General features: G+C 45.9%; 1 protein-coding gene across 1 annotated transcript in view; it reads right to left on the bottom strand.

Annotated features, from left to right (window-relative positions):
- Positions 1-14,010, bottom strand: part of ABCC4 (ATP binding cassette subfamily C member 4) — a 285,679-nt gene that overhangs the window by 224,416 nt on the left and 47,253 nt on the right. The window contains exons 2-3 of the mRNA XM_023218080.3: positions 4,881-4,991; positions 4,096-4,216 (exon numbers count right to left, since the gene is read on the bottom strand). Of these exons, the coding sequence (XP_023073848.1) occupies positions 4,096-4,216; positions 4,881-4,991 (232 nt within the window). The remainder of the gene's footprint in view (positions 1-4,095; positions 4,217-4,880; positions 4,992-14,010) is intronic.

Genomic DNA, 14,010 nt, shown 5'->3' on the forward strand with positions numbered 1-14,010 from the left:
TCAGGCTGTTTTCACTGCCAGAAGGACAAGAAGAAAAAAAAAAAATCCAAGGATTATTTCAAGTTGAACTGGGAAGAGCTTTAGCTCCCTGAACTTTACTGCGTCAGAACTAAAAGTTCTACCAGTTATTATATTAAAGACACAAAGTTAAAATGAGCATCATCCACGAGTCACCATGATCATCTAAAAAATAACTGACTACTGTCTAATTTTATACCATAAACCACCAAGACATTGGTGTAAATACAGGACCAACAAGTGCTCTCCTGTGAAAAGCCCAGGCTCCACTTTATATGAGAGGTGCCTGCCGCCAGCACTGTATGGGTCCATCTTAACACCTTAGCCTGCCGCCCCAATACCTGGGGCCCACCTTGCTAGTGGGAGAGTTCAGATACCAGGACAGAAGACCTGTCCCCATACTAGTGGCTGATCTGGGGTCTTCATCCTTGCCAAGCAAACTGCACACCCACTTCACGATTCAGGCCAAAGGCTTCTAAAACTGCAGAGCTATCATTGCTATGCAGGAAACCCAGAGCCTTTGATAAGTAAAAACAGGGAACTTGACATCTGCCCAGACCATGAGTCAATGTCGTGACCATGCAAGACCACAAACTTCCCCCTCGTCTGTCTGAGGAGGAGACAACTGGGAATGGCGTCTTAACAGCACGGATGTTGATGAACTTGGTTCAGCAGGGCTGCCACGCCTCATACGTTTGGAGGATGGTACTCAGTGGGAGACAGGTTTCTAAAGGGTTCTTGGTCAGCCAGGCATGGTGGCTTGCGCCTATAATCCCACTACTTTGGGAGGGCAAGGTGGGTCGATGGCTTGAGCTCAGGAGTTCTAGACCAGCCTGGACAACATGGTAAAACTTCATCTCTACTAAAAATACAAAAAATAAGCCAGGCGTGGTGCATGCCTATAGTTACAGCTACTCAGGAGGCTGAGGTAGGAGGACCGCTTGAGCCCAGGGAGATGGTGGTTGCAGTGAGCTGAGATCACACCACTGCATTCCAGCCTGAGTGACAGAGACCCCGCCTCAAAGAAAAACATTAAAAAAAAAAAGGGTTCCTGGTCAACCTGAATGTACCTTGGTGCTCTGACCTGCCCAGCACCCCAGCAACTCTCTAGCATGTCACCTGACTTTCCGGCCCCAGGAGACCTAGGAACCTAGGGTGATTTATAATCCCCAATCTCATTTCCCACAGCCATGCCCCACTGCTCCAGGGAGCTCTTAGCATCAGACTTATCCCTAGGCCAAGTTCAAGAAGCATGTGCTAGAGACACTGAAGACAGAGTTCTCAAGACACCTTTACGACAGTCTGGAGATGGTTAGGGTTCTAAGTCAGCGTGCCTGAGACTGAATCTGGGCTCTGTCATTTACACTTTGTGTGGCCCTGGGCACATTATATAACTACATGGCACCCAGTGTCCTCTTCCCGAAAGTAGGGGTAAAAGAATGTCTTCTGACTGAGCATGGTGATTCCTGCCTGTAATCCCAGCACTTTGAGAGGCCAAGGTGGGAGGATCATTTGAGCGCACGAGTCCAAGACCAACCTGGGCAATATAGTGAAACAAAAAATACAAAAATTAACCAGGCATGGTGGTACACACTTGTGATCCCAGCTACTCGGGAGGATTGCTTGAGCCCAGTAGGCCAAGGTGCAGTGAGCCAAGATAGCACCACTGCATTCCAGCCTGGCAACAGAGTGAAACCCAAACTAAAAAAAAAAAAAAAAAAGAAACGGAAAGGAAAAGGAAAAGGAAAGGAAAGGAAAATAAAAAGAAAAAGAAAAGAAAAGAGAATTCATAGCAGTTCCTGGTACATACTATTTTTCAAGTATTCATTGTCACTATTATTACAACTACTGCTACTAGCACTGCTGCTGCTACTGCTACTGAGTACCAACCACTACTAATCCTGCTGCTGCTTCTACTAGCACTGCTGCTGCTAAGCAGTACTGAGCATGAGCCCCCATATTTGCCAGGTCCTCCACTCCCTACTCTTCTGCCATGACTGCCCAACAACCACCCTGCTAAAAGAAAGACCAGCTCTCCACCAACTGTACCTGTATTAAGCTCTCCTCGATCTGGGCCCCTTCCCACATGCCCACCAGCAGTAAGGATGACCCTGCTCCCAGCACCAGAGTGGGGCCTGTCCTCAAGTCTCAGGAGAAATTCACATTTCTACAGCCTCTACTTCTGTGCCTGCTTCTCCCAAAAGCTTACCCAAATCTCACTGTAGTCTAGTCACCATCTGTGGGTTACAGACCCCAGCCCAAGTGGCTGGCAGCCCATGACAGCACGGACAGTCCTGAGCATGACAAGCTCAGTTCATTCTAGATCATCCTGTTTTCAATTTCATAAGCAGCTGGTAACAAAGGGAAACTAGAGAAATGGAAGTAGCTGAGGGAGGCCTGCCTCGAAACCTATGTGAGGCCATTCATTCCTACTACACCTAACCAGACACCTGGGGTGAGCCTCAGGCACTTAACGGAGGCTCCACGGTTACCAGACAACTTCAGTGAGGTTGCACAGCCAAACTGGGCCAGGAAATCCCACACACACTGGCCACATTGACAGCAACTCGTCATTCTGTTTCTTTCCAGCTGCGATTGATTGGGGCCATGGGGAAACACCGTCGCTGGGACACCCTGGCACAGGTTGAAGAGGGGCTGGGAGAACCTGAGGGGCTCCTACACCCTCTTCCACCCTCAAGTCAGTGCCACCGGTTATTCTACATGTCCACCCCATCCTCCACAAAGCCACAGCGGCATGCAGGCAGGGTGGGTACCCTCTCAAAGGTGGCATTCACCATCTGGCACCCTGGCCAACACATCTTTGTCACCAATAAGACCATCCATCTCCCAGGACCGTCCAGTCTCGTTGTCTGACAGATTCCTCTGGTGTAGGGCAGAGCGCACCTACCTGCCTCCCACTGCCCACCAAGCCCTCCACAACAAAAGGCATGTTCAACAGGAGCTACACCCCCCACATACAAACCAACCCCCCCCACCTCATTCCCAAAAAATGCACCGTGACCACTCCCCATCCTGCATTTAAAGCCACCCTTTTGTAGCAATAGCAACATCCGGCCCTCTTACTTTCATGGACCACTGACATCCCTACGGTAGCACAGAGGACACAAGTCACCAAGCAGGACCCTCCGCATCCCCTCTCGCAGGCTGCAGACCAGAACAGACGGGCTACCTGGCAGTGTGCCTAGGCAGAGCACTGTCTGGCTGCAGGATCTCGATAGAGGCCCTTCAGGGTAATGGAGGTCATTGCCCTTCCGGCTTTCTGCCTTTGATTTTTCATGGAATGTCCATTTATACACTCTCTGCAGGGCCAGGCACCAAGACTCTACCTTCCAACCGGCAATCCACTCCGACAACAAAGAAGACGGACAGGTGTGATGAATCCCCTGGGATGCACAGTCCTCAGACCTTCTTCCCAGAGGGGGTTTTGGCTCCCAGCACCTGGGCCCATTGGGAGGGGGTAGCTCTTGGATGCTTCAACCAGCTCCAGCCTCTGGGCCACCACCGCCAGCCCACGTGCAAGGCCCTCAGCTCTGTTTCCCTGAGAGGGGAGAGGTGACAATACCTCTCCAGGAGAGCATTTATCAGATTTGGCTTGGTGAACAATTATTTGTTGAGCACCTGTAAAGTGTCTTACATTATTCTGGGCTCTGATCAAAAATCACTTCCTCCAAACCACAGGGCACGCGCTCCTCGAGGCTGTAGGATCCTCTTTGGATCAGGAGTGACTCAGCATTTAAAATATTTACTGAGCACCAACATTGTCCTACTATAGAATAAAATGCTCTTCTTCCATGACACAGCATTTTAATTGGTTACAAGAAAAACAATAATGACCTTAAGCTTTAGTCACGTAAGTATTCACTCGGATAAATACGCTCACTGAACTAACTACCTAATGCTTCCTAGACACGTTTAATCCTTAGACCTTAAAATACCTTCAAACCCCATCTGGCCACTTCTCCCTTCTGTTCCCCCATCCATTACAGCACCATCAATGCCGAGCACGTTTACTCTATGTGTCCCAAAAAACAATTCACATTATGTAAAAGCTTTTACCTCAATTAATGTAAAAATTCCCAAAACTAAATAAGATTTCCAGTAACACTTTATGATTGCTCTTGTTAAAGAAGGCTTCTGTGCGTCATTCTCAGCTCTTAAAACTTCTTTATCCCAGAACCTACAATGAGGAAAAAGCTTTGTAAATAACAGTGTACCCTGCCACAATATAAAACAGGGGAGGTGGCAGAGTGACAGGTAGGGATTTAAGACAGGGCATTTTGTGACTATTTCATAAATGCTGCTAATTGATCCCAGGGCTCCTGAAGGGTATGTGTGGTATAGAATCTGTAGCATCAGAAAAACAGGCTTTGAGGGGAAGTCTGGGGAAACAAGTTACTGCCAAGCTTTGCTGGACTGAAGACCCATCATAGCACAGATAAGCCGCACAACCTCCTCCAGCCACACCACTTCCACCTCCAGGGACAGACCTCAGGCAGCTCGGGCCTTTGATGCTGGCTCCCCCAACCTTTACAGAGGCCCTTCCCATGGGGAACCCATTGCCTGGTGGCTTCTGCCTGCAGTTAAATGGTGGGCTTTCAATGCCCCGTAAGATTGGAGTACACATTGCAGGGGTACCCAAGTTAAGTTCAGGAATCCAGAAGTTCAGGAGTCTCCCCCAGGCCACCATGGTAGGCTGAGCCTAGGGGCAGCCTGAGGAAGGTGACAAACATTCACCTCAAGGGTATACAGAGGCTCCAGACACGATTCAGGAAGGCAAAACCCACTCCCCACACACAGACACCCATGCTTCCTTAATGCCCACTTTACTGCCTCCCACTTACCCTTGCAACTCGTCTCCAAGGTGCTGTGAGCGGTCTTCTGGCAGTACTGAATACATATCATCTTCCTCTAATCTCCGTTTATGGCCTATCTTAAACAAGGGATTGAGCCACCTGTCAACAAGAGAAAAGAAGAGACATATACCCAGAATTACACATCCGTGCTTAAGTAGACTCCTACCTCCGTGGGTTTGGCTTAAACTTACCTTTAAAATACATATAGCTATATACAGACAGAGAGAGATGAATATACAGAGACAGAGAAAGAGAAAAATTAACATGTGTGCACATGTGCGTGCACGCACACACACACACATATACACACACACAATCCCTAGCTTTATCCACAGAGAGGCCCCAAAAGCAATGACACACCAGTAGGTGAGAGCTGGTGCCCAGATCTTGGTTTCCAATACCATTATTCTCTAAAAGGAACCAGGGCTTCTTGAAGAAATAGATGATTCCAAGGCTGGGGCAGAAAAAGTACAAGAGGGGCCATGAGATACCATAAGATCAGGAAACATTCAAGGAATCAAGAAGATGAGCCCAAAGAACAGAGGACCCAGCTTGACAAGGTCCCACTAGATGAGTCTGTGATAATAGAAGCATCCAAATAAATCATGACAGCAATGAATTCTAACCCACTGAATAACAAAAGAATCCACTAATCCTTACTGAGACATAAACGGGGGAAGAAGGAAAAAGCTCTCAGATAAAGAATGATGGGGTTAGAAAACATTTTCAATGGAAGCTAAAACCAGTCAATGAAAGTTTGATGGGACATTTACATAATCTAAAATTATCTAGGTACAAATTATTTATTAGTTATAAAAGGAAAAAATAGTAATATTGCAGAGGACAGAAAGAACTTATTCAAATATTTTGAGATCCAGTAAAAAAAAAAAAAAAAAAAAATCAAAATGGTCATCATCCATTAGGAACCATTTAAATGATAATAATTAACATGCACCAGGCATAGTGGCTCACACCTGTAACTCCAGAGCTTTGGGAGCCTGAGGAGGGAGAATGGCTTGAACCCAGGAGTTTGAGACCAGCCTACACAACATAGTGAGATCCCTATCTCTACTAAAAATTTAAAAATAAAAAGTCTAGGCAGTGGCTCATGCCTATAACCCCAGCACTTTGGGTGGCTGAGGTGGGCGGATCACTCGAGGCCTCGAGACCAGTCTGGCAAAACCCCATCTCTACTAAGAAAATATAAAAATTAGTGAGGTGTGGTGACACACGCCTGTAGTTCCAACTACTCGGGAGGCTGAGGTACAAGAATCACTTGAGCCTGGGAGACAGAGGTTGCAGTGAGCTGTGATTGATGCCACTGCACTCCAGCCTGGGCAACAGAATGAGACTGTCTCAAAAAAGTAAAAAATATAAATAAAAAATAAAATAATTAAAATTTAGCCAGGTGTAGTGGTGTGTGCCTGTGATCCCAGCTATTCCAGAGGCTGAGGTGGGAAGATGGACTAAGCTCAGGTGGTCAAGGCTGCAGTGAGCTGTGATCGCCACTGCACTTCAGCCTGGGCAGAAGAGCAAGACTTTGTCTTAAAAAAAAAAAAAAAAAAAAAAGAAACATATTTCTGCTTGTGCCCTATTAGGAAACCTCTAATAACTTTGATAGATGCAATTACTCAAGTACACAAACTTCTTTCACCTTGGCTTCTTGTCTGGCCATGTGTCACCTTTAATAGGCGTGTTTTCCTATGGGGATTGTCTAATCTAGGAAGCCCTTCCCACAGGGAACCCAGTGGCTGGTGGCTTCTGCCTGCAGTTAAATGGTGGGCTTTCAATGCCCCGTAAGATTGGAGCACACATTGCAGGGGTACCCAAGTTAAGCTGAGGAATCCAGAAACCTCCTAGTGATCCAAACTAGCAATTCTAATTAACCCAATGGCAAGAACTCATCAACTCACCTCTTTCTCCCCACCTCCTCCAAGGTGTGTCCAGAAAACTGTAACCTAACCAGCCCAGCTTCAACTTAGGTGGGTTTCCCAGCCGTGCCTGAGATGATTTCTGCGTGCCTGAGACCTCACTTCCAGCGGAACATCACACAGTATATTTCAGCAAGGACTTCTAAGTAAAATTCACTGGTGTCTTTTTGGACTAAAGAGTTTTTTTTTTTAATCAGGGAATAAAACTGGCTCCAGGAAGTTAAAAAATTAAGGAAAGTGAGAATGGTAACTCTGTTCCACAGGCTAAACAGTTAGCTGCATAATATTTAGAAATATTACAAGGAGGGGTGCCACTGTTGAGTTAAAGTATCTGCAATCAGAAGAGACCCAAAGCTTCTATTAGAGGATGACACAAATCAGTGAGGACTTAACAAGGACCCTCCTACTCCCTCTCACTGCCCAGATCTCAAAAAGCTGGGCTGAAAGACATGAGTACAAGAGCTAAAGGCTTCTGCCTGACGAAAAAAGTCTACTTTGACAAGAGACTAAATTATCTTCAGCCATCTATGTAAGGACTTTATACATGGAAATCTAAGTCAATTGGCTCCTTAATACCAATGTATCCCTGAGGGGGTCTAGTCAACAATTCCAGACCACCGCCAAATAAGCCCTCCCTCCACCCAATTCTGCCCCAATAGCCCTTCTCTCCTCAGACATAGTCTCTTCTCCCCCTCGTCTTTCACAATACTTAGTACAGCAGCATCACTTCCCTCATAACTGTCCTACTAGCAGTACAGCACTTTCAGGACAATGACGACTCCCATGTTATTTGGAGTCCCCATTATGCCTGGTATGTGACAATGAATGACTGTATTATTGAATAAGACAGATGGGTAGAGTACCTTGAGCAATGATCTAGGGTACAATTCAATACAAACTCAATATAGCATAGTCGTGCTCAATGCCACACACAGGAAGCCATCAGCTTCAGCAATACAGGAGACATTCTCTGCCCAGGATCACAACCCCCAGCATCATTTCCAGCAAGCAGAAGTCTTAGACAAGGGTTAGTCTTAGACAAGGGTTAGTAAATTTGTTATTTATTGTTGGTGGTGGTTGCATTGAGTTTTTGTTGTTTCCCCCCCCCCCCGCCCCCCGCAAGGATTTGAAAAGTTCTAAATACTGGTTTCTTTCTTCTTTTTTCTCTTCTTTCTTTTTTGAGATGGAGGGAGTCTTGCTCTGTTGCCTAGGCTGGATGGAGTGTAGTGAAGTGATCAGAGCTCACTCAGATCAGATCAGAGTTCAGCAGCCTCAAACTTCTGAACTCAAGCAATCCTCCTGCCTGTACCTTCCGAGTAGCTAGGAGTACAGGCACATGCCACTGTGCCTGGCTAATATTTTTATTTTTGAGAGAGACCGGGTCTCTCTCTGTTGCCCAAGCTGGTATCAAACTCCTGGGCTCAGGCGATCCTCCCACTTTGGCCTCCCAAAATTCTGAGGTTACAGGCATGAGCCACCAAGCTTGGCCAATAGTGGTTTCTTAATGTGGTATAAGGGGGAAAACGCAGGTCCCCGTCTCTGTGACCCTGACCAGAGTCCTCAGTTTCTATGAGCTTCACACTCCCCATATCTACAATTAAAGGAGGAAATAAAAGCTAATTTATCTTTGGTAAATCCCCTCACTTTCTCTTTCCCTCTCTCCCTTTTTTCCCTTTAAGCTCTCTTTTAGCCCTCTCTGTCTCCTTAATTCCCTGAAGGCCCTTTCTATTTCTCTTCTCCTCCTCTTTCCTGACCTTTTTGTAACAACTGGCTGAGATGGAACTAAAATATTATTTCATTACTTGATACTCATTGAATCAAGATTGTTCTCTCTTTAATGGACAAGTTCAATATTTTATATTCTTCAGAAGCCAAGCCTAATAAAACCTTTTTCAATGGATTATGCATTTGCATAACCCTAAAATTATAGTCTATCAAAGAAGAAAAGTTTCCCCACCTTTATTAGAAATAAACAATACTAAAGAAGAGAATAGGGAGGGAAGGTCATCTCTGCTCTATACCTCCTGAACTTAGCCCTGGAATCATGGGATCCAGGAGGTAAGTGAGAAGGCAGGTTTGTGCTCAGACCAACAAAGGAGAAGGTCAAAGCTCCGAGCTAAGCTGATAGTTTAGAGAACAAGGAAAGCTAAGGGCAGGTTGAATGAAATCCCCTGAGGCAGCCCACTGAAGGAGTTCACTCATGTCTCTTGATGTTATAGTCATCCCCCCATATCCACGGTTTCACTTTCCACAGGTTGAGTTACCCATGGTTGACTGAAAAGATTAAATGGGAAATTCCAGAAATAATTCCTAAGGCTTTAAATTGCATACTCTTCTGAGTAGCATGATGAAATCTCCCACAGATCCATCCAGGATGGGATCCTCCCTCTGTCCAGCATTTCCACACTGCAGACGCCACCCACCCTTAGTCACTTAGCCACCTGGGCGATCAGATCTATTGTCATGGCATCACAATACTGGTGTTCAAGTCACCCTTATTTTACTTAATAATGACCCCACAGAACAAGTACAAGGATGCTAGCCATTTGGATATACCAAGGAGAAGCCACAAAGTCCTTCCTTTATGTGAAAAGGTGAAAGTTCTCAAGCCAGTAAGAAAAGGAAAAAAAAAAAAATTGTATGCTGAGGTTGCTGAGATTTGGTTTAACAGTGAATCTTCTAACGATGAAATGGTGAAGAGTATATTGTTCTAATTATTCCATTTTCTTATTATCATTGTTAATCTCTTACTGGGTTCAATTCATAAATTAAACTTTACCATAGATATGTGTAAGTAGGGCCAGCTGCGGTGGCTCATGCCTGTAATCCCAGCACTTTGGGAGGCCAAGGCAGGTGGATCACCAGAGGTCAGCAGTTCGAGACCAGCCTGGTCAGCATGGTGGAAACCCCATCTCTACCAAAATACAAAAATTAGCCGGGTGTGGTGGCAGGCACCTGTGATCCCAGCTACTTGGGAGGCTGAGGCAGGAGAATTGCTTGAAACTGGGAGGCAGAAGTTGCAGTAAGCCAAGATCACACCATTGCATTCCAGCCTGGGCGACAGAGCGAGACTGTCTCAAAGACAAAACAAACAAAGATATGTGTAAGTAGAAAACAAAAAAAAAAACACTAGTGTTCAGTACTATCCACGGCTTTAGGCAGCCACTGAGTGTCTTGGATGAGGGTAGTTCCCCTGCCTCCTCGGGTTGGGGGGACTACTGTACATCTATAGAGATAAATAGATACACAGGACTTTAACTAGATGCCCTTAATGCTTCCTTCCATGAACTTTCTCTATTTGGAAGCCACAAAATAGTAAAGGACTAGAATTCTGGTGCCAGGAATTCAACACTTATTTTAAACAGTATCTGCTGCCTGGTGACCACCCTAGACTCTGAACTTCTCATCTTGGTATCTTTAAATCTGAATGCCCTTTGTTCTTCATTCGGTTTCCAACATTCTCCCTCACCTTCCTGTGTTTCTAAGGAAAACACCTGAGAATGCCTCTCCCCTCCCCACGCCTCCACAATAGAAAGGTTAGTGCACGGCCAACCATGCTCGCCCCAGGCTTTCTCCAAAACAGCTCCATTGAAGAAATGATGCTGAGTTTCCATTTTGCACACTGACTCCACCTTGGGGCTCACCCTCTGCCTTTACCCACACTTAAATTTTCTCTGTAGCATCTGTCACCATTTGAAAGGCTATCACATTTCACTTTTTCAAAAACTCCTGTTTTCTCCCCAGAGCATCTAGGCTTCACAAGGATGGGGTTTTTCTGTTTTGTTTGCTGCTAAGCCATTGTCTCCTAGAACATGCTGGGCACATAGAAGGCACCTAGATTTGTCACATGAATGAGCACATCCTCCAGAAATCCCCAAATTTGGCCTGGCATGATGGCTCACACCTGTGATCCCAGCACTTTGGGAGGCTAAGGAAGGTGGATCACTTGAGGTCAGGAGTTCAAGACCAGCCCGGCCAACATGGTGAAACCCCATCTCTTCTAAAAATACAAAAATTAGCTGGGTGTGGTGGAGGACACCTGTAATCCCAGCTGCTCGGGAGGCTGAAGTAGGAGAATCACTTAAACCCAGGAGGCGGAGGTTGCAGTGAGCCGAGATTACGCCACTGCACTCCAGCCTAGGTGACAGAGCAAGGCCCCGTGGAACAAAAAAAAAAAAAAACAAATTTAATATAGTTAAACTCCAAAACCCATCTTCAGAGACAAGTCTCCATATAAATATAATACATGGAAGGTTAAGTGTTCCTTCAAATGTGGGCAATACCCTCATGCAAATGTTTGTATAAAGCAGATTTTTCTCTCTTTTTTTGAGACAGGGTCTCTCTCACCCATGCTGGAGTGCAGTGACGCAATCGTACCTCACTACAGCCTCAACCTCCCAGGCTCAAATGGTCCTCTTACCTCGACCTCCCAAGTAGCTGGGATAACAAGGCACGTGCCACCATGCCCAGCTATTTTTTTTTTAAGTATATTTTTGTAAAGACAGTCTCACTATATTGCCTAGGCTGGTCTCGAACTCCTGGCCTCAAGTAATCCTCCCACCTTGGCCTCCCAAAGTGTTGGGATTATAGGCATGAGCCACTGCGCCTAGCCTAAAGGTGGTTTTATAAACAGAAATGGGTAACACTTTACTTTCTACCTGACACTATACATAGAATTTCTCAAAGTATTATATGTTTTTTTTCTAAATCTAGTCTTAATAAGCTTTCAACCTCTTTACATGTATAAAATAGTTTTCTGAAATGGTCATAATTTTGCTTAAAAAATAAAAAACACGGCCAGTGCCTAACGGCACACACAAAATCCCTAACTCATAACCAACTGCTGATTCAACACCTCCTCCTTTTGGGTGTCTGATAAGCATATCAAACTAAACAGTGTCCAAACAGAACACCTTATCATCCCACAAAAAATCCTGCTCCTCCCAGGCTTCTCCCTCTCAGTTATCAGCAGTCACATCTTTCCCCTTGCCCAGATTTTCCAAAAAAAGGAAAACCTTCAGGTGACCCTGCAGGCCATCACTACTTTGTCACTCTTAGACAGGACATATCTAAGCCATCAGCAAGTCCTATTATTTCAGCCTGCAAAGTATATCCAGAAACAGTCACACTGACCCTATGAGGCTCACCCTCTGCCCCTGCCCACGCTTAAATTTTCTACTCAGCACCTGTCAACATTAGAAGGGCTATCATATTTCACCCTTTTTGAAATCATGTTTTCCCCCGGAAGCATCTAGGCTCCACAAGGATGGGGTTTTTCTGTGTTGTCTGCTTCTAAGCCACCCATACCTAGAACATGCTGGGTACACAGAAGTCACCCAGATTTGTCACATGAATGAACACATCCTCTAAAAATTACCTCTTTTAACATATTTAAACTCCAAAATCCATTACGAGTCCATGGTGTCAAATTCTCAGTTACAAATATAAATATTAAATAATTTACAGCTATAAATAAGTCTGCAATAGCAAAAGCTTCCTAAAGGCCTGGATTCTGCAAATGGGTTTCAGAAAGAGGGTGCAAGGACACACACCGGTGCAAATGTGCATTAACTGAGTGCTGGCGGGGAAGGAATGGTGTAGCCCATTGCCAGCACAGCTTCTCATGTTAATGCTCCAGCAATTCTGCTCAGACCCCAAAACCTGCATGCCCAAAAGAAACAAAATCCTTCCAAGCTCACCAGGGCCTCTGTCCTTATAAAGCTTCCCATGGCCTGGCTCCAAGGGGAGCCTGATACACCGGATTTCTTCAATCTCCTTCCATTCCCTGCAGTCCGAAAGCCATTCTCCATGCCCTGAAGTTCGACGCTCACCAGGCACAGGAATCGCTGGAATGGATCTCGCGTGAGGGTGGAGCACCCACACCACAGCTGTTCTCGACATGGTCCCAACCCAGTTATCTCCGCCGGTGGCCAAGTAAATTAAACTCAGGTGGCACCCGTCAAGCTGTGATCTTCTTCTGTTATTATTCCGCTAACATTCCTCCATTCCTAAAACATGCTCAAAGCCCATTTTCTCATCCCTTTCCACTTCACTATACTACCTGTTCTTTCTTTGTCAACCTAAGCAACAGGCAATGTGGACCCTGTCCACCTCTCTCCTGGGTCCCCCAAACCCCCCTCCACACCCGCACTCTGGGTTCAACATGGGTCCTTCTGTGCCGTAGGCACCTCAGAGATTTCCTACCATGAAGCTTCAAAGCTTTCTCTGGTTCATCCACGGCCTTCTTGTCTTCCGTTCTCCAACCAGCTAATCCATGCCTTTCGCTTCTTCACAGGGCCCTCATTTTATAATCCCATCTTCCCAGCACTTTCCCACACGACAACCAGTACTGAGAATCTACATCCATTGTGCATGATTAACCGTCTTAGTCTTCTTTCTTAAAAAAAGATGCACTTAGCATATTTGTACACAATTTAGTAACAATAAAATGAAGAAATGCGAGTAAGATTTTTTTTTTGAGAGACAGGGTCTCACTTTGCCACCCATCCTGGGGTGCAGTGGCATAATCATAGCTCATTGTAACCTGAAACTCCTGGGCTCAAGCGACCCTCTCACATAGCTGACACTAGAGGTGCGTGCCATCACACCCAGCTAAGGGAGTAGGATATTAATTATTTCTGCTGCCCAAGTCATGTGGCTGACTCATAAGGAGATGAAAGCATTGTTCATTGCAACTAGCAAGTGAAGGACCTGACGACTAGCCAGAGATGCCATACTATAGAGTCAGCAAGGCCCGCGTGGCATCTACTAGATGCAGAGCTCACTATCGCCAAGATCCTTCTGAGCCCATCAGTGTATGATGCTGACTCTCTGAAATCAGCCATTGGCCAGGGACTATGGCTCACGCTTGTAATCCCAACACTTTGGGAGGCAAAGGCAGGAAGATCGCTTGAGCCCAGTAGTTTAAGACCAGCCTAGGCAACATTGCAAAACCCTGTCTCGACAAAAACATACAAAAAACTGGCCAGGCGTGGTGGCATGCACCTGTAGTCCCAGCGACTCAGGAGGCTGAGGTGGGAGAATCACCTGAGCCTGGGAAGTAAAAGCTGCAGTGAGCCGCGATCATGTCATTGCACTCCAGCCTGGGTGACTGAGTGAGACCCTGTCAGGAAGGAAAGGAAGGAAAGCAAGGAAAGGAAGGAAAGGAAGGAAAGGAAGGAAAGGAA

The sequence above is a fragment of the Piliocolobus tephrosceles genome, chromosome X (assembly GCF_002776525.5).
Source record: "Piliocolobus tephrosceles isolate RC106 chromosome X, ASM277652v3, whole genome shotgun sequence".
In the NCBI taxonomy this organism is placed as follows: Eukaryota; Metazoa; Chordata; class Mammalia; order Primates; family Cercopithecidae; genus Piliocolobus; species Piliocolobus tephrosceles.